Raw genomic sequence first — 18,407 nt, forward strand, 5'->3', positions numbered from 1 at the left:
AGGCGTGTTTGGTCTGTATTGGGTCTGAGGACGATCCAGGTAGTTGGAGGAGCCCAGGTCTCTGTGCCCGCCAGTCCTTTTCTAGTTTCACCTCCTTGGACCTGTGTGATAGTCAGCAGCTCACTCAACCTCTCTGTGTCTTTGGCTGCCTCATCTGTAAAGTAAGGTGGTTGTTAGATTAAATGAGATTATTGATGAAAGCATTTAGCACAGTGCCAGGACCGTGGTATATGTACCTGGATAGCTTTTAATAATATTACTGTTACTTTTTTTTTTTTTTTAATCTCTTGGGGAGAAGGAGGTTAATCACATGGAAGCTGTTGTCTTACAACAGGCCAGGGAAGCCCCAACCTATTCCACATGCTGTGACCAGAGATGGATGATCTGGAGGGCACCTGCAGGCCAGTGAAAATTCACTGTGGCCTCTCTGGCTAGAGGACCTTGACTTAGGGAAACTACCCCTTCATCGAGTGGAAAATCAGAGGGTCTTTCCTAGAGTTCATTCATTCAACAGATAATGTATTGACTGTCTGGCAGGCATCTTTCTTGGTGGCAATGATAGAGTAATAAATAAAGCAGAGTTCCTGCTCTCCTGGAACTTACCTTCTAGAAGGGAGAAATAAGTAAACCAGGAAATACCAGGTAGTGCTAAATCTCTGAAGAAGGTAACCCCGAGGGCATGTTAGCCTCTGTAGGGCGGGAAGGCCTGTTGGAAGAGGTGAAACGTAAGCAGAGACCTGAAGAGCCACTAAGCAGAGGTCTAGGGAAGAGTCTTCCTGTCAGGCTGAGTAAGCTGTTTAGCTTAGGCAAGGCCCTAAGGTGGGAATGAACTTGGCGTGTTTGAGGAACAGAAAGGCCAGTGGGCCACTGCTAGCAAGCCAGGCAGGATGGAGGGTTTTAAGATGTGTCAGAAGTAGGTAGGCACCAGATCAGATAGGTCCTTTTGTAGATCAGGGACGGAGTTTGGATCTTATTCACAGTGCAGTGAGAAATCATGGATGGGTTCTAAGCAGAATATAGTACAATTTATGTTTTAAAAGATGTTTCTTTATGATACCTGAAATGTGCTTTAAAACAATATAGGAAAAGGGGAAGTGGGTGAGGATATGGCTGGAGCAAGACCAGCCAAGCTGTCCCAATCAGGTGGCTTTTGAAGCTGAGTGATGAGTACGAAGGGGTTCCTGATATTATTTGGTCTACTTTTATATAGGTACATCTGGCATTTTTCTTTTCAAGATTTTATTTATTTGAGAGAGAGAGAAAGCACGAAGACAGGGAAGGGTTAGAGGGAGAAGCAGACACCCTGCTGAGCCGGGAGCCTAAGGCCGGGACTTGATCCGGGCACCCGGGATCATGACCTGCGCGAAGGCAGATGCCTAACCGATGAGCCACCCAGGCGCCCTGGCATTTTTCCTAATTGAGAATTAAGGGAAAGATCATTCTGGCTGCTGGAAGGAAGGAGACTGGGTTGTAGGGGCCGTAGTGGAAGCAGAGGCCACCATGGGGTCCGTTGCCCTGGTTCAGGAAGGGCAGTGGCTGGGGCCACCCAGGTGCTAGTGGAGATGACGCTGGCGGGGGGACAGGACAGGTGTCTGAGAGGCTGCTGTCCGGTTGCATATGGGTGGGGGCAAGAGGAGCCTTTTAGGTTTTTATTGATTTTTTTTTAAAGATTGTATTTATTTATTTGAACGAGAGATTGAGAGAATGAGTGGGAAGAGGGGCAGAGGGAGAAGCAGACCCCCAGCAGAGCAGGGAGCCTGACCTGGGGCTCGATCCCAGGCCCCTGAGATCATGACCTGAGCTGAAGGCAGACGCTTAACCGACTGAGCCACCCAGATGCCCACCTTTTAGCCTTTTAGCCTAAGCAACCAGATCAATGGAGGTATCAATTTTGGAGATAGGAAAGATGGGAGGAACAAGTTCAGGGGAGAAATACAAGAGTTCTGATTTTGGACATGTTAAGTTTGAAGACTTAGCGCTAAGGTGAAGCTTCACGTTGGCAAGCGGGTACCTGAGTCTGGTGCTCGGGGAAGAAGAGAGTGGGGCTGGAGTATCTGGAGGGTTGACTGCCTGGCTGGGTGTCTCTCCTGCCACCTCACGGCCCCCCCTCTCTCTCCACGTTTCCCCCCCACCCAGGGTTACTGGCTGTCACGCTGAAATGAACCCCCGGCACCCCTCCGTCTGCCATGGCTACCCTTAACGCATCCTCTACCACTGATACCACCCCCACTCCTGGGCACGATGCCCCGTCCCCGCCTCCGGACACCTCCTTCCCCAGCACCCCTGCTGATCCTGTCACCAAAGATCCCCCTGCTGCCCCCTCCAGCTCTGAGAGCATGAGGCCCTCAGAGCCAGGGGTACAGGCCCTGGAGTCGGGCTGTGGCCTCATCCCACCAAAGGAGACTGGGGAGCCCCAAGAAGAGCCTGGCTGTGGTGGCTTCTCACCAAAGGACCTAGGAGTACAAGAGGACAAGGGGCAGGAGGAGGAAGGAGGAGGGCTCCCTCCCGTGGACCTAAGCAACCATTTATTCTTCACAGCTGGTGGCGAGGCCTACCTCGTGGCCAAGCTATCCCTGTCAGGTGGCAGTGAACTCCTGTTACCAAAGGGCTTCCCCTGGGGTGAGGTAGGAATCAAGGAAGAGCCCAGGCTGCCCCTCCTTGCCCACCCACCCCTTGCACTCCTCACTGCCCTTCACATCCAACATGGCTTTGACCCAATCCAAGGCTTTAGCTCTTCTGACCAAATTCTGTCCCATGATACCTCAGCGCCATCTCCGGCCACCTGTGAGGGAAGGGATGGAGCCTTCTGGAGCTACCGGCTGGCTCCAAACCCCCCCGGAGATCCCAAAGATGGCCCTACGGGGAGCTGGGGAGGAGAGCACAGGGCACTCTTCTGGCTCTGTGTCCTGTGCCGCCTGGGTTTCAGTAGGCCCCAGGCTTTCGTGGGTCACACACAGTCTCATGGGGTGAAGCTAACCCCTGCTCAACACCTGGGCCTGCCCGGTAACCCAGCTGTCCTCCAGGCGGGAGATGAGGGACCTGCAGCCCTCCTAAGCTTTCTGGAACCAAAACCAGCTGCTCAGCCCCCTTTAGAAGCCCCCCTTGACAATAGCAGCACGGTGGGCACAGAGGCAAATGTAGCCCAGCCCGAGGGTGGCCCCCCTGAGGCAGAAGCCCAGGCTCCTGTCCTGCCTGCGGAAGTCACGACCCCCAGCCCGCCCTCCCCGCCCACAACCCCCGCCACCTGGGACCCCAGCCCAACCGAAGCCAAAGAATCGCCAATGGCAGCAGGTGAGGCGGGGCCAGATTGGTTCCCCGAGGGGCAAGAAGAGGATGGAGGGCTCTGCCCCGCCCTCAACCAAAGCTCACCCGCCTCCAAGGAGGGGGGCACTCTCCCTGCCCCAGTCGGCTCCCCGGAAGACCCCAGTGACCCACCGCAGCCCTACCGCCTCGCCGAAGACTATAGCCCGGGCCCTGCGGCCTTCCAGGGCCTCAGCCTGTCCAGCCACATGTCTCTGTTACACTCTCGCAACTCCTGCAAGACGCTCAAGTGTCCCAAGTGCAACTGGCACTACAAGTACCAGCAGACCCTGGACGTGCACATGCGCGAAAAGCACCCCGAGAGCAACAGCCACTGCAGCTACTGCAGCGCGGGGGGCGCCCACCCCCGCCTGGCCCGGGGCGAAAGCTACAACTGCGGCTACAAGCCCTACCGTTGTGACGTGTGCAACTACTCCACCACCACCAAGGGCAACCTCAGCATCCACATGCAGTCGGACAAGCACCTGGCCAACCTGCAGGGCTTCCAGGCGGGCCCTGGTGGCCAGGGCAGTCCCCCAGAGGCGTCCCTCCCGCCCTCTGCCGGGGACAAGGAGCCCAAGACCAAATCGTCCTGGCAGTGCAAGGTGTGCAGCTATGAGACCAACATCTCCCGAAACCTGCGCATCCACATGACCTCCGAGAAGCACATGCAGAATGTCCTCATGCTGCACCAGGGGCTGCCGCTGGGCCTGCCCCCTGGGCTGGTGGGGCCAGGCCCCCCGCCCCCGGCAGGAGCTGCCCCCGCCACCCCCCCTGAACTCTTCCAGTACTTCGGGCCACAGGCCCTAGGGCAGCCTCAGGCTCCCTTGCCTGGCCCCGGGCTGAGGCCGGACAAGCCCCTGGAAGCCCAGCTGCTTCTCAACGGCTTCCACCACCTCGGAGCAGCTGCTCGCAAGTTCCCCACAGCCGGTAAGCAGGCTGGGCTCTGCACCTGCTTCCCCTCCTCCCTTCCCCGGGGCCCAAACTCAAGTCTCTGCTTCCTCCCAAGGGCCGCCTCCCCCCCCTCCCCCATGCACTCGGTAATCCCAGCTGTCCCTCAGCACTGTCCTCATTTGCCCACCCACCCCTTTCCTTCCCTGGGCCACTCATCTGTGTCTGTCCGCCAGCCCCTGGCAGCCTCTCACCGGACACCCACCTGCCTCCGAGTCAGCTCCTGGGCTCCTTGTCTGACAGCCTGCCCACCTCACCGCCCCCAGATGACAGCCCGTCCCTGAAGGTGTTCCGCTGCCTGGTGTGCCAGGCCTTCAGCACAGACAGCCTGGAGCTGCTGCTCTACCACTGCAGTGTGGGCCGAAGCCTCCCGGAGGCCGAATGGAAGGAGGTGGCCGGGGACACCCACCGCTGCAAGCTCTGCTGCTATGGCACCCAGCTCAAGGCCAACTTTCAGCTCCACCTCAAGACCGACAAACATGCTCAGAAGTACCAGCTGGCTGCCCACCTGAGGGAGGGGGGCGGGGCCATGGGCTCCCCGTCCCCGGTGCCCCTGGGAGACGGGGCCCCTTATGGCTCTGTGCCCCCGTTGCACCTGCGCTGCAACATCTGTGACTTCGAGTCCAACAGCAAGGAGAAGATGCAGCTGCACGCCCGGGGTGCAGCCCATGAAGAGAACAGCCAGATCTATAAGGTAAGAGTGGGCCAGGGAGGGTCTGGCACTCGAGGGGCCCCGGCACAGAGCCCCTGGGGAGAGAGAAGAATTGAAGGGCATGGGGGTGGACCAAGGAGATCCCCACGAGTGGGAGAGCGATGGGAAAACCCAGGGTGGCAGGCTTGGATAAAAATGGCAAGTATGTACCAGCATCATCAACTCTTTGGAGACGGTTGTGGAGAGGAGACCAAAGGTTGGTGGACTCAGAGAAAATGAATCCAGCACTTTATTCAGTTTTTCTGGTGTTTGGGACTAGAGTCGGGAGTGGGGAGGTAAGGGGGGTGTCTGTCTGCTTAGGCCATCTTGTGACCAGTTCAAGAGGATGGAAGCAGATTCCATTCACCTACCAGGAGGGAGGCCAGGATTGGTAGGAGGAAGAGAAGGAGATGGGGGAGAAAAAGCACTAATATCCAGGTGGCCAGAGGAGGGAAAAGGGCGTGCTCAAGAGGGCAGAAGGGATGGGCAGGGAGGGGCTGCTGCTGGTCAGGCTCCCGCTGGGGAGGCGGAGGGGGCCCCTGAGATCTAGAGGGCCCTGTCCCTTCTGGCCTGAGCAGCCTCTTTCCACGCTTCCAGTTTCTGCTGGAGATGGAGGGAGCCGCGGCGGGGGCCGAGCTGGGGCTCTTCCGCTGCCTGCTGTGCGCGTGGGAGACCCCCTCCCGCCTGGCTGTGCTGCAGCACCTGCGCGCGCCGGCTCACCGCGACGCCCAGGCCCAGCGGCGCCTGCAGCTGCTGCACAGCGGCCCCGCGGCCGAGGAAGGGCTCTCGGCCCTGCAGAGCATCCTGAGCTTCAGCCACGGGCAGCTCCGGACTCCTGGTGAGGAAGAAGGGGCTGGGCGGCGGCATGCGGTGGGAGCTGGGGCTGGGGAGAAGGGCATGCCAGTGAGGAGAACCGGGTCTGTGGGCAGTCGAGAGCAAGTGGAGAGGAGCCAGCCGTGAAGGGCTGATAAAACCGGACTTGGGGAGCAGTGGGGCAGCCCAGTGAAGGGGGAAGTAGGAGGCTCGTGGGAGGGAGGAGGCAGAGAAGGGCGGGGACTTTGCTGGGTGGAGAGCAGAAAACGGGAAGGGAGGTAAGGAGGAATCACCCAGTGATTCCGAATGGTGACCAGTGTCCCGGCAATGCTAGGTGTTGGGCGGCGGCAGGAGCTGGTCAGGAAGGAGAGAGGAAGTAGGAAAACAGAATAGGATGCACTTCGTGCCGGGCCAGGGCGTGTTGGAAGGAGATCGGAGATGGGAGCTGTGGGCCTGGCCCGAAGGCAGCAGGGAGAGGAAGCCCTTGACGAGCTCCCCAGCCTCTTCCTGTCTCCTAGGAGGTCTTCAGCCCGAAGGCTGGGCTTAGGGTCCCCCTTAGGCAGCTGAGGTTGTACCAGCAGAGACCGGGAACAGCCAGCCAGGCGCCATTGATCCAGAGGGTGCAGGAGAAGAGCCTGGAAGGGGCTGTCAGAGGTGGGCACGGGCATCCGGGCTTTGTAGGGGCCAGCGGCGGCGGCGGGCGAGGGTGAGGGTGCGGGCAGCAGGAACCAGGAAGAGGCAGCATTGACTGGTGCTAATTGAATTGCCAATATGCTGGCTGGAGTTAAGTGCCGGAGGGGCCCGGATCAATAGCTAATGATCCTGGCGCAGGGCTGAATGGAGTTAAGGAACTTTAACACTTTAATTAGGCTGCCATCGAAAATAAATTCCTACACATCTGTCAATTCTTACTTGAGTGGTAATCTCTCCCAGCTAGACCTGCCGCCTCCTGTTCACCGCACTTGCTTCCATTCGGCCTCACCTTCCTTCTCCAGTGCCCCTCCCTTTATGTTTCTGGGCTCCCTGCTTCCAGGACCAGTCAAGATGGGGAGCCGAGTTGGCCCCATCTCTGCTGCCTATGGCCAGACTTGTTTCCTCGTCTTGAAATGACGGGGGCTGGGCTCACAGACAGCATCTCTTAGGCCCTCCTAGCTCTAACCCGGCCATTTCTCCTTCATCCTCTATTTCTTTTTGGCAGCTTTTTGTCCTCTCCAGCCTGTTGGCTCATCCATCCATCTCTCCTTCTCCTGGCTGCTTGTCCCACTTCCTCTGCCCTAGGTACTCCCTTTCCTGATGCTTCACTCTCTTAAGCTGACTCTCCCCTCCTCCTACACAGGGAAGCCTCCTGTCACCCCCTTAGCTGAGCCGCCCACCCCTGAAAAAGATGCCCAGAACAAAACCGAACAATTGGGTGAGTTGCTCAACTGGTCCGTTTTCCCTCCATCCCTGCCCCCCCCATACATTCTGAGAGGCACAGGGGACGTGGCAGTAATCCAAATGTCCGGCAAGGCCTCCTGGGTGTGGGGAGCCAAGCTGATGCAAGAAAGGACTCACCAGAGGGAAAGGGGGGGCCCCCAAAGGCTCAAACCTGGCCATCCCGCTAACCTGGGGTTGGCCCCACCGGGCCTCCTCTCCCGGAATTGAGGACGGCGTTGTCCTTTTCTGCCCTTTCCCCTTTCCCCAGAGTCCAGCACCTACCCTGGAAGCTCTCTGCTACAAGTCAGGTCATCTTAAGGGCTGGGGGCTCTGGAAAGGAAGAGGTAGGGCTGTCAGATCTCTTTAATCTCCTCTCCTTTCAGCTTCTGAAGAGGCAGAGAACAAGACTGGCCCTCCAGGAGACAATGCCAACCAGACCACGGTCAGAACCGGGATAACTGGGAAAAGCTGGGGTCGGGGGTCTGGTGTTACTGAGATCTGTTCATATTCTAAAGCCTAAAATTCTCATTGGTAGAGCTTTACACAGGATTTCAGACTAAAGGTAGACCGAATTCTGTCAGGCCTGTGACTTATCTCAAAACACCACACTGAGAAACGCCACCTAGGGCCAGTTATGTGTTCAGCACCACACAGCGGGTGGAGCACAGAGGGACAAGGGAGGGCAGGACTTGAGGGAGAAGGGGAGACAGAAGCAGTATCGAGGTAGGAAAGGCTGAAAGCAGGTGGAGAGAAGGCGGAAGACACAGTGAAGAAATGAAAAGAGAAAGCCTAAACCACAAGACTAGCTGCTGCCCAGCTCTCTATTCCTGTCAGGAACAGAAAGACGACTAGACCTGTCATCTCCTGCAGAAGGCCCTGAGCCTGCAGGGAAGCATCCAGGCACCTCCTTCCTGAGGGTAGAGGCCCCAGCCCAGATAGCAAACTCTGCAGCTCTCCAAGTCACCTGGCCTCGGGCCTCACCCTGGGCCAGGCAGGACCTGGGTGGTTTAGCTCTGTGGCTCTAAAGTGTTATTCTGAGGGGACTCCCAGCCTGGGTCCTGAGGTGCCATGCTGCCCCTCACAGCTCTCCAGATGGGACCGCAGCACGCAGTATTCCTGCATTCCCACAGACGACAGTGCTGGCCAGGCCCTCCTCCTCGCTCCTGTTCGCTCCTGCAGGCCCATTCCAGGTATCTGTTCCTAGGGCCGAGGGCATTAAAATGAGCATCTGGATGCCTTTCCTTTTGGGCCATTACCTCCTCCCAGTTCTTGGGCTTGGACCAGTGGCACCGGCCGGCAGGAGAGGAAGTGAGCCAGGGAGAGGAACTGCAGGCTGGAGGTCAGGCAGTCAGGTGACTAAGGCGGAGACAGGGCCTTCCCTCAGCCCCATCCCTCTGGAGGTGTGGGCGGGAATGCGCCAGCAGAGCCAGGCCAGAATTTTCCTGGGCCGCTGGGGGAGCTGTGGTGTTTGTTTACATTAAGAAGAGGAGAAGGAAAAGAAAGTGGGAGCTGCTAAGCGTCTGGGAGAATGAGCCGGCTTCTGAGCAGACAGGTAGGGAGGGCCCCTTTTCAGGAGACACTCAGATTAGGGACCTCGGAGAGGCAGAGTGAGCAGGGATGAAAGAGCCCCTGGATCCAGATGTGCAGAGGGCAGGGGAGCCATTTCATGGAGAAGACACCGGCAGGGTGGGGGTGGGTAAGAAAAGAAAACTCAATCCGGGGGAGGAGGTACAAGGCCATATACTGTTAGCTGGAGAAGTGAGCGAGGCAGAAGAGACCGGAAAGACAGGCCAAGGAGAGACAGAGGCCAGAATGGAGGGAGAGGCCTGAACAAAGAAGGAAGGCAAGGGCAAGTCTAGCTTAGGCCTTTGTCCCAATCTAAGGGAAACGAGGGAGGAGCCAGCTTCTTGCCTCTCGCTGGATCCCTCGTGATGCCTTCGTTTGGGGCTCACTCCTAAATTGGGCGTGGGGATCTTGCTGTGTTCACGCACACACAGGGCTGGGTGATGGTGGGCCCCCCCCTTCCCTGATGCCTCCTCCACACCACCCCCCACCCGTGTGTCCCCAGGTGTTTTGCTGTCCATACTGCAGCTTCCTGAGCCCAGAGCCCGACCAGGTGAGGGCTCACACGCTCTCCCAGCATGCAGTGCAGCCCAAGTACAGGTGCCCGCTGTGCCAGGAGCAGCTGGTGGGCCGGCCTGCCCTGCACTTCCACCTCAGCCACCTGCACAATGTGGTGCCCGAGTGTGTGGAGAAGCTGCTGCTTGTGGTGAGTACTGGCTCAGGGAGGACCCAACCAGGAGGCCCCGTTCGGGCCGGGTAGGAGGGGAAGAAAAGGCAGGGGTGTCCAGGCAGGTGTGTGTGTGGCCGGGAGGGTGGTGGTGAGGAAGCAGCACTTCACAGGTTTGAGGGGTAAATTTTAGTGTTGGGGGGATACTTAGAGCTTGCCTCTGCTCACCGGTGAGGGAGCTCAGTGTTTCCTTCATTTCCATTAGGGTCCAGACAAGAGCTGCTTAACGGCAGGCACAGGCTGCGGCACGGGGAAGAGCAGAAGTTAGGGGGCGTGAGTCCAGGACGAGGGTGGAGGCCTGGACAGGGGCTGGGCACAGGGTGGGCGCGGGTGCAAAGCAGGGTGTCAGGAGTAGCGGGGGGTGGGGGTGGGGCGGGGCAGTCACTGGGCTCTCTTCCATTACAGGCCACAACTGTAGAGATGACCTTTACGACCAAAGTGCTACCTGGGCCCACTCTGTGCCCGCTGGGGGATGCCCCAGAGCCTGCGCCCGGCAGAGAACAGGGAGCAGGTAAGAATGGGGATGGCACACCTGCCAAGGTGGCAGGAAAAGGGGACCTGGGCTCCACATCCCAAGAGGGTCTGAGGACACCCGAGGCAAGGACCAGTTGCCCTAGACGTTGAGTGGGTGGGGTCTGACTTTAGACACAGTTCCGGTCTCACGGCACCCTTCTCTCTCCCGCAGAAGGCCCTCACCTGAGCCCTGAAGCCAGTCCTGATCCTCTTCCTGAGCCTCCCCCGCCCTCAGCCGAGGCCCCAGACAAGCCCCCGGGAAGCCCTGATCGATCCCCTTCTCCAGCCCCTCGGCCTGATGCCCCAGTGGAAGAAGTGGCCCCTCCACCCACCGTGGCTGAGGAGGAAGAGGGCAGTGTCGGGGAGCCCCGCCCTGCAGAGCCTGCTCCAGCTGACTCTCGCCACCCTCTGACCTATCGGAAGACCACCAACTTTGCCCTGGACAAGTTTCTTGACCCTGCCCGGCCCTATAAGTGCACTGTGTGTAAGGAGTCCTTCACGCAGAAGAATATTCTCCTGGTCCATTACAACTCTGTCTCCCACCTGCACAAGATGAAGAAGGCTGCCATTGACCCATCCGGCCCTGCCCGAGGAGAGGCAGGTGCCGCGCCTCCCACTGCTGCCGCCACAGACAAGCCCTTCAAGTGCACGGTCTGCCGAGTCTCCTACAACCAGAGCTCCACCCTGGAGATCCACATGCGCTCAGTTCTGCACCAGACTCGCTCTCGGGGGACCAAGACTGACGCCAAGGCTGAGGGGCCAGAGCGGGGCCAAGAAGAGCCCAAGGAGGGCGAGACAGAGGGGGAGGTGGGCACTGAGAAGAAGGGCCCTGACCCTGGTGGCTTCACCTCTGGGTTGCCCTTCCTGTCGCCTCCCCCACCCCCCTTGGACCTGCACCGCTTCCCAGCCCCCCTCTTCACCCCACCAGTCCTGCCCCCCTTCCCTCTGGTGCCCGAATCACTGCTTAAGCTCCAGCAGCAACAGCTGCTCCTGCCCTTCTACCTCCATGACATCAAGGTGGGGCCCAAGCTGGCACTGGCTGGGCCTGCGCCCCTACTAGCTGCCGCCCCTCCCCCCCCGCCCCTGCCACCCAAGGCTGAGCTGGCTGAGCGGGAGTGGGAGCGGCCCCCCACGGCAGAAGAGGGGAATGAGGCAGGGCCCGCCTCACCCCCCACCTCGACGCCCAACGAAGCAGCCCGCACTGCAGCCAAAGCCCTTCTAGAAAACTTTGGCTTTGAGCTGGTGATCCAGTACAATGAAGGAAAGCAGGCTGTGCCCCCTCCCCCGACCCCCCCCCCCACCAGAGGCCCTGGGGGGTGGGGACAAGCTGGCCTGTGGGGCCTGTGGGAAACTCTTCTCCAATATGCTTATCCTCAAGACACACGAGGAGCATGTCCACCGCCGATTTCTGCCCTTTGAGGCCCTGAGCCGTTATGCTGCTCAGTTTCGAAAGAGCTATGACAGCCTATACCCACCCCCTGCAGAGCCCCCCAAACCTCCTGATGGGTCCCTGGATTCACCAGCTCCCCACCTGGGCCCTCCATTCCTGGTCCCAGAGCCTGAGGCAGGGGGGACCCGTCCCTCTGAGGAGCGCAGCCGGGCAGGACGCTGGCCCCCAGAGGAGGAAGAAGGCTCCAGAGGGAATCTGCCTCCCCTAGTGCCTGCAGGCCGCAGGTTCTCCAGAACCAAGTTCACAGAGTTCCAGACCCAAGCCCTGCAGTCTTTCTTTGAGACCAGTGCCTACCCCAAGGATGGAGAGGTGGAGCGGCTCGCAAGTCTCTTGGGCCTGGCTAGCCGTGTGGTGGTTGTGTGGTTCCAGAATGCCCGCCAGAAAGCACGCAAAAATGCCATCGAGGGTGGGCCTGTGCCGACCGGAGGAGGCAACGGGGGAGCCTCTGGCTGCAGGCGCTGCCATGCCACCTTCTCCTGTGTTTTTGAGTTGGTGCGGCACCTCAAGAAATGCTACGACGACCAGCCCCCTGCAGAGGAGGAGGAAGAGGCAGAGCGCGGCGAAGAGGAGGAAGAGGTGGAGGAGGAGGATGCAGAGGAGGAGCAGAGCCTGGAACCCCCCGCAGCGCCCGAGGGTCCCTCACCAGAGCCCCCGGAGAGGGAAGAGCTGAGCCAAGCAGAGGCAGCAAAGCCAGGAGGCAAAGAACCTGAAGGGAGGGCCCCTCCCTCGCCTTCCCCAGTCCACACCTGTGACCAGTGCACCATGGCTTTCCCCAGCCAAGACCTCCTGACCAGTCACCGGCGGCTACACTTCCTGCTGCCCGTGCAGCCCAGCGCGGCCTCGCACCTCCTGGATCTGCCCTTGCTGGTGTTTGGGGAGCGAAGCCCCCTGGTGGCAGGCACTCCGCCGGCACCAGGGCCTCCACTCAAACGGAAGCATGAGGAGGGCAGCCTGTCCCCAACAGGCAGTGAAGCAGGGGGGGGAGGGGAGGGCGAGCCACCCCGGGACAAGCGCCTGCGCACAACCATCCTGCCGGAGCAGCTGGAGATCCTGTACCGCTGGTACATGCAAGATTCCAACCCAACGCGCAAGATGCTTGACTGCATCTCTGAGGAGGTGGGGCTCAAGAAGCGAGTGGTGCAGGTCTGGTTCCAGAACACCAGGGCCCGGGAGAGGAAAGGCCAATTTCGAAGCACCCCTGGAGCGGTGCCCAACCCAGCAGCCAAGCCCCCCATCACGTCTGCCCCGGCAACCTTCCCCAAGTTCAACCTCTTGTTGGGCAAGGTAGATGATGGGACTGGGAGGGAGACCTCAAAGCGGGAAGCACCTGCTTTTCCCTACCCCCCGGTTACCCCTGCCGCCGGGCCCCTCCCTTTTCTACCACCTGGGAAAGAGGCCACCACCCCAACACCAGAGCCACCGCTACCTCTCCCACCTCCCCCTCCACCCAGTGAGGAAGAGGGTGCAGAGGAACCGGCTAAAGCTTCTCCAGAGAGCGAGGCTTGCAGTCCATCCGCAGGGGATCTCAGCGATTCGTCTGCTTCCAGTCTGGCCGAACCAGAGTCCCCTGGGGCTGGAGGAAGCAGTGGAGGAACAGGAAGTGGGGCTGGGGTTCCAGATGGGATGGGCCAGCGGCGCTACAGGACCCAGATGAGCAGCCTGCAGTTGAAGATCATGAAAGCCTGCTACGAAGCCTACCGTACCCCAACCATGCAGGAGTGTGAGGTGCTGGGGGAGGAGATTGGGCTGCCCAAGAGAGTCATCCAGGTCTGGTTCCAGAATGCTCGTGCCAAGGAAAAGAAGGCCAAGCTGCAGGGGGCAGCGGTTGGCGGGGCTGGGGGCAGCAGTGAGGGCCCCTTGGGAGCCCAGCGCACTGACTGTCCCTACTGCGATGTCAAGTATGATTTCTATGTCTCCTGCCGAGGCCATCTCTTTTCACGTCAGCACCTGGCCAAACTCAAAGAGGCAGTCCGAGCCCAGCTGAAGAGTGAAAGCAAGTGCTACGACTTGGCCCCAGCACCCGAGGCACCCCCGGCTCCTAAGGCCACACCTGCCACCACACCTGCCTCTCTGCCCCTTGGGGCTGCCCCAGCCCTGCCTCGCCTGGCCCCGGTCCTCTTGTCTGGCCCAGCTCTGGCCCAGCCCCCACTGGGCAGCTTAGCTCCTTTCAGTTCAGGTGAGTGGGCAGTTGGGAGGGGTTGAACTTCAGAGAGCCATCTCTCTCTAATGACATGCCCCTCTTTTTTCTCCTTGACTCTCCCCACCTCCAGCCTCCAGTGGCCTTCCTTAGTTTCAGGCTCTTGGCGGGGAGGTGGAGAGAAAAGGGAGGGAAGGGCGCATGGCCGCTCGGTGGTGGGAGTGGGCGAGGGTGTGGCTAGAGGTGGCCTACAGCAGGAAGGATGACAGGCCAGGAGGTGGCTAATCCTTCATCACTCCTTTCATCTTCCTAGGCCCTGCAGCCTCCTCTGGCCTCCTCGGCCTCGCCACTTCAGTCCTGCCTGCTACCACAGTGGTCCAGACTGCTGGCCCAGGCTGCCCCTTACCTCAGAGACCTGTGCCCGAGCAAACTAACACCTCCACAGCAGGCACCACTGACCCTGCCCCAGGCCCCCCTCCTGAGCCCTCTGGGGACAAGGTCTCTGGTGAGCGAAAGCCAGTTGCAGCCCCCACCAACGCCTCCACTGATGCCCTCAAGAACCTCAAAGCACTGAAGGCTACTGTCCCAGCCCTCTTGGGGGGCCAATTCCTGCCCTTCCCATTGCCCCCTGCGGGGGGGGGCCACACCACCAGCTGTTTTTGGCCCCCAGTTGCAGGGGGCCTACTTCCAACAGCTCTATGGCATGAAGAAGGGGCTATTTCCCATGAACCCTGTGATACCTCAGACCCTCATCGGACTGCTCCCCAACGCCCTCCTCCAGCCACCACCCCAGCCCCCCGAGCCCACAGCCACAGCGCCTCCAAAGCCTCCTGAACTGGCTGCTCCAGGGGAGGGGGAGGCCGGGGAGGCTGATGAGCTGCTGTCAGGCAGTGCGGGCATCTCCACTGTGGACGTGACCCACCGCTATCTGTGCCGTCAGTGCAAGATGGCATTTGATGGGGAGGCCCCAGCCACTGCTCACCAGAGATCGTTCTGCTTCTTTGGGCGGGGCCCTGGGGCTTCTGTGCCCCCCCCACTGCGGGTGCCCATCTGCACCTACCATTGCCTGGCATGTGAGGTGCTGCTGAGTGGGCACGAAGCCCTGGCCTCCCACCTGCGCTCCTCGGCCCACCGGCGCAAGGCGGCCCCACCCCCGGGGGGCCCACCCATCACCATCACCAACGCCGCCACCGCTGCCTCGGCTGCTGTGGCTTTTGCCAAAGAGGAAGCAAGATTACCTCACACGGACTCCAACCCAAAAACTACTACTACCTCTACACTTCTAGCTTTATAAACAGATAAACCAAGATGGGGGGAGAGGGGAGGGCCTCAGGGCCCCCTCCCTTACCCCAAGGGGTGTCTGGTGGGAGCTCACATCCCTCCCCCCCACCCCCGCCCCCGCCCACCTCACGGGACTCTTTCAGTTCCCACCCTCAGTGGGCTTCACATGCCCCACCTCCAGCAGAGTCCTGCCTCTGCTCCCCTGCCCGCCCCCCCCGCCCCCAGACACGCTGCTCCTCTGCGGCTCCTTGCCCCATGTCTTCACAGACGCACACCCACCTTGTCATCCTGATGCTCCGCTCATCTCTGCCCTGCCCACCACACACGGTCTATCCTTGAATCATCCTCCACTACCTTATTCCCACTGGATTCACCCCCCAACACAGTCAACCCCCGCAAACACACATATATGTCAGCCCATGCTGTTCACTGACTGAGAAAACACCAAAAAAAAAAAAAAAAAAAAGAAAAAAAGAAAGAAGAAAGTTAAAACCCAAGACAAAGAAGGGGGAAGGAGAACAAACTTTGCTACTCCCCCTTCTCTCTCCCTACCCCCTTGTCTAGAGCGCCACACAGCTCACAAACTTTCCAAATACCCAGTTGGCTCCCAAGGTTGGAGCCTGGGATGGGCAGGGAGCCCACAAAACTCTAACCAAACTGGAGGTTGGCAGGGGGAGAAGTGCTCACAGTTCACTCTCCCCACACCCCTCCTTCCTAACCCTCTCCTCGCCTGACCAGGAGCCCCTGCGGCCTGGACTCTAGGGGAAGCCGCCGCCAGGAACCCCTCTGCCAACCCCCCCCCCCCGCACCCTGGGAACTGCAGTAACTTATTCTCAAAGGCTTTAAACACAGAGATCCTCTCAGCAGCCGTGGGCCTGCCCCTTGTCCCAGCCCTGCCACGTGGGGGTCCAGCCTCCGGGACCGGCGCTGCCCACCAACGGCAAATCCAAAGTTCTTTTAAAAAAACTGAAACACACACACAACCAAAAAAAAAAAAAAAAAAAAATGAGAGAGAGCACGCGCGCACATGTGCACAGGAGAGAGATGGAGACAGAGGAATGAACTAAAGTAAAACATAAACTTGGAAAATACAGAAAAAAAACTGCAAACTCTCCCATCAAACAAGTGTTTTTTTGGTATTTTTTTGTTTGGTTTTTTTTCCTGTTTGTGTCCCTTTCCCCTCACGTTAAGGGTTTCTTTAAACCACTAGTCTTGGAAAGAGCAAATGGCTTTTAAGTCCTTGCATGGGTACAGTGGGACAGAAAGCCATGCAGCCTGGCCCTGGCCATACCCAGCTTCCAAAGCCGGGGCTGGCCACGGGGAAAAGAGCCTGGAGACTGGGGAGGGACCTACCTTTGCCCCCTGAGTTGAGTATCAGGACTGCTAACACCCCTTTGTTCCCAGCCGCTAGTTAGAAAAGTCAGTGTTGTCAAATGTATCTTGGCGGTCCCAGGAAGAAAAGAGTGCAAAGGACTGCGTGGTTTCTGAATCGTGGGTATACTTCCCTTTCCTGCAGCTTATCACGGTTTCCTCCCCTTCGCTTCTTTCACAAACCCGAACTTCTATCTCCGTGTCCAGTGGCCCCTTCACATTCCTGGTCACTTGAAATCCTTGCCTTTGCAGGGACCCTTGTTCCCCACCTGTGTTCTTCCCTCCTTCTCTGACCTTGCCCTTCCTCCCACCAGTAAGCAGCAGCTGCTGGGGGCACCGCCCAAAGAGTCAGAGGTTGTCTGGGAGGGCCCTGGGGCTCTGGAGCTGAGGACAGCTCAGGGGGTGGGTGGGCAAGGCAATGACCGAAGCACAAGGTGAATCTCTGACAGAGTGCTATCACCAAGGGAAACCAACGAAAGCAATGAGCTAGAAGAGGGTTCCCTATCTGTAACCTCATTGTTTCTGCCAGCATCAGGTGGTGATCCCAAAGCCCAGCTAAAGTGGCACAAGGTAGAAAAGCAGGTGTTTTATTTCAGCAAAGAAAAGCCTGCAAAAGCTCCCAGTCCTCCAGTTTCTGCTACTGCCCTCGCCCGGGCTTGGGGTGGGTCCCCTCTCAAGGTATTCTCCTTGCAGACTTTCTCCCTTCGGGCTTCTTCCACTACCATCATCCATTTCATATGCGCCCACAGTTCAGTCAGCCCCCGGATTTCCACTTCCTGGCCTGTCACTCTGCCCATGAACATGTTAATACCGAAGCAGAGGCTTATGTGCCGAAAAGATGGGAAAATCAGCCGAGTCCCTAGTGCCCACATGTTCTGTGAACCTCACTTCTGATCCAATCCATTTCTCAAATTAAGAGCTCCGACTCTAGCCAACCAGGGTAGGGGGGAAGCAGTCCTTCAGTGATGCCAGGTGTAAATACAGGCCCTACTGTGCTCGTGCTCTTGCCCCCCTTCCTGCCTCTCAGCCTCTCTCCCCTGGCCCTCCCTTCCTATCCTTTTCTTTTCCCCGTGAAACTCTGTGTAAGACTATCTTCTTAGCAGCACGTGTAGGGGGAAAAAAGCTTTTCCACTGTGTGCTTTCAGGGAATGTGACTTGTGTGTAAAAGTTGAAAACAAAACAAAAATTAGAAAGAAAGATAGGAGGGAAAGAGGAAACATTTTAAAGAAAACCAGGGCAAACGCCTGGTAGGGGATGATTAGAGGCGTGGTGGTGTGCATTTTTAGGAGTTTACAAGCAGGACAGGCTGGCTGTCGTTTGAACTGTGAATATTTTTACCAGGAGTTAACATAGCCAGAAATCCCTCCCCTGCCTCCTCCTGCCTTCTGGCCTGTTCCCTTACACAGGGACACCCTGGTCTAGAGATATCACGTACATGCACAGTAGGGGACAGAAGCTGATTCTAAGGCATTGTCCTTACCAGGAGCCCTGTAACTTGAGAGATAAGAGTCTGGCTGACCGTGGAGTCAGGTATGCCATTCCATGTTCCCAGTGACTGGAAGCCTTCCTCCCCAATCCCATTCTCAAACCAGAAGTCCCCAGCAGCTCTGCTCCTGCTTCAGAGACGCTCAGTGGGCTGTTCTGGTGGAAGGAAGGCCAGGTCATCAGGCCCTATGCAGAATGCTAGAGGTGAACACCAGGTCACCCTGGGTAAACCCTGTTGCTGTTCCTGAGAAGGAGACCCAACTTAAAATGCCTGGCACATCGACTTCTATCTTGAAATACAGGCCCCACCCCAACAACCCTGAAGTGAGCTTAAATCCATGGCTCCTAATATTGGTCTTCCACGGCCTGGGGCAAAGGCCTAGGGTTTCTGACATACATGGGCCCTGAGGCATCCAAATTCTGGTCCAGCCTACTTACTGCTAGGATCAGTACCAGGAGACAGGAGGTGGAAGGGAGCCTGGCTGTTTTTGCACTAAACCAGAATCTGTGTGGGGACGGCTTCAGGTACCCCATTCTCAACTAGGAACAAAATTCAAAGTCTTCTGGAAGAATATGAGAAAATCTAAAGCCGCAGCAGCCAAATGGGGCAGAGTCTGCAGTAGAGCCACAAAGAAGAAACCCTTCTTCCCTCAACCCTCTAGCCCTTTCTGCATTACAAAAGCATGCACAAGAACCAAGAAAGCCAAGT

At 58.4% G+C, this 18,407-nt stretch overlaps 1 protein-coding gene across 1 annotated transcript; it reads left to right on the forward strand.

Moving 5' to 3' along the window:
• The first annotated feature begins 1,846 nt into the window (after positions 1–1,846).
• Positions 1,847–17,847, forward strand: ZFHX2 (zinc finger homeobox 2). Its single transcript, XM_027572892.2, is given in 11 exon segments — positions 1,847–4,230; positions 4,428–4,945; positions 5,540–5,780; positions 7,092–7,166; positions 7,555–7,613; positions 9,240–9,440; positions 9,867–9,972; positions 10,147–11,264; positions 11,266–13,600; positions 13,875–14,194; positions 14,196–17,847. Coding segments are annotated over 11 exon segments (7,677 nt in total). The 5' UTR covers positions 1,847–2,186; the 3' UTR covers positions 14,856–17,847.
• The last annotated feature ends 560 nt before the right edge of the window (positions 17,848–18,407 follow it).

This window comes from Zalophus californianus, chromosome 6, assembly GCF_009762305.2.
Source record: "Zalophus californianus isolate mZalCal1 chromosome 6, mZalCal1.pri.v2, whole genome shotgun sequence".
NCBI lineage: Eukaryota > Metazoa > Chordata > Mammalia > Carnivora > Otariidae > Zalophus > Zalophus californianus.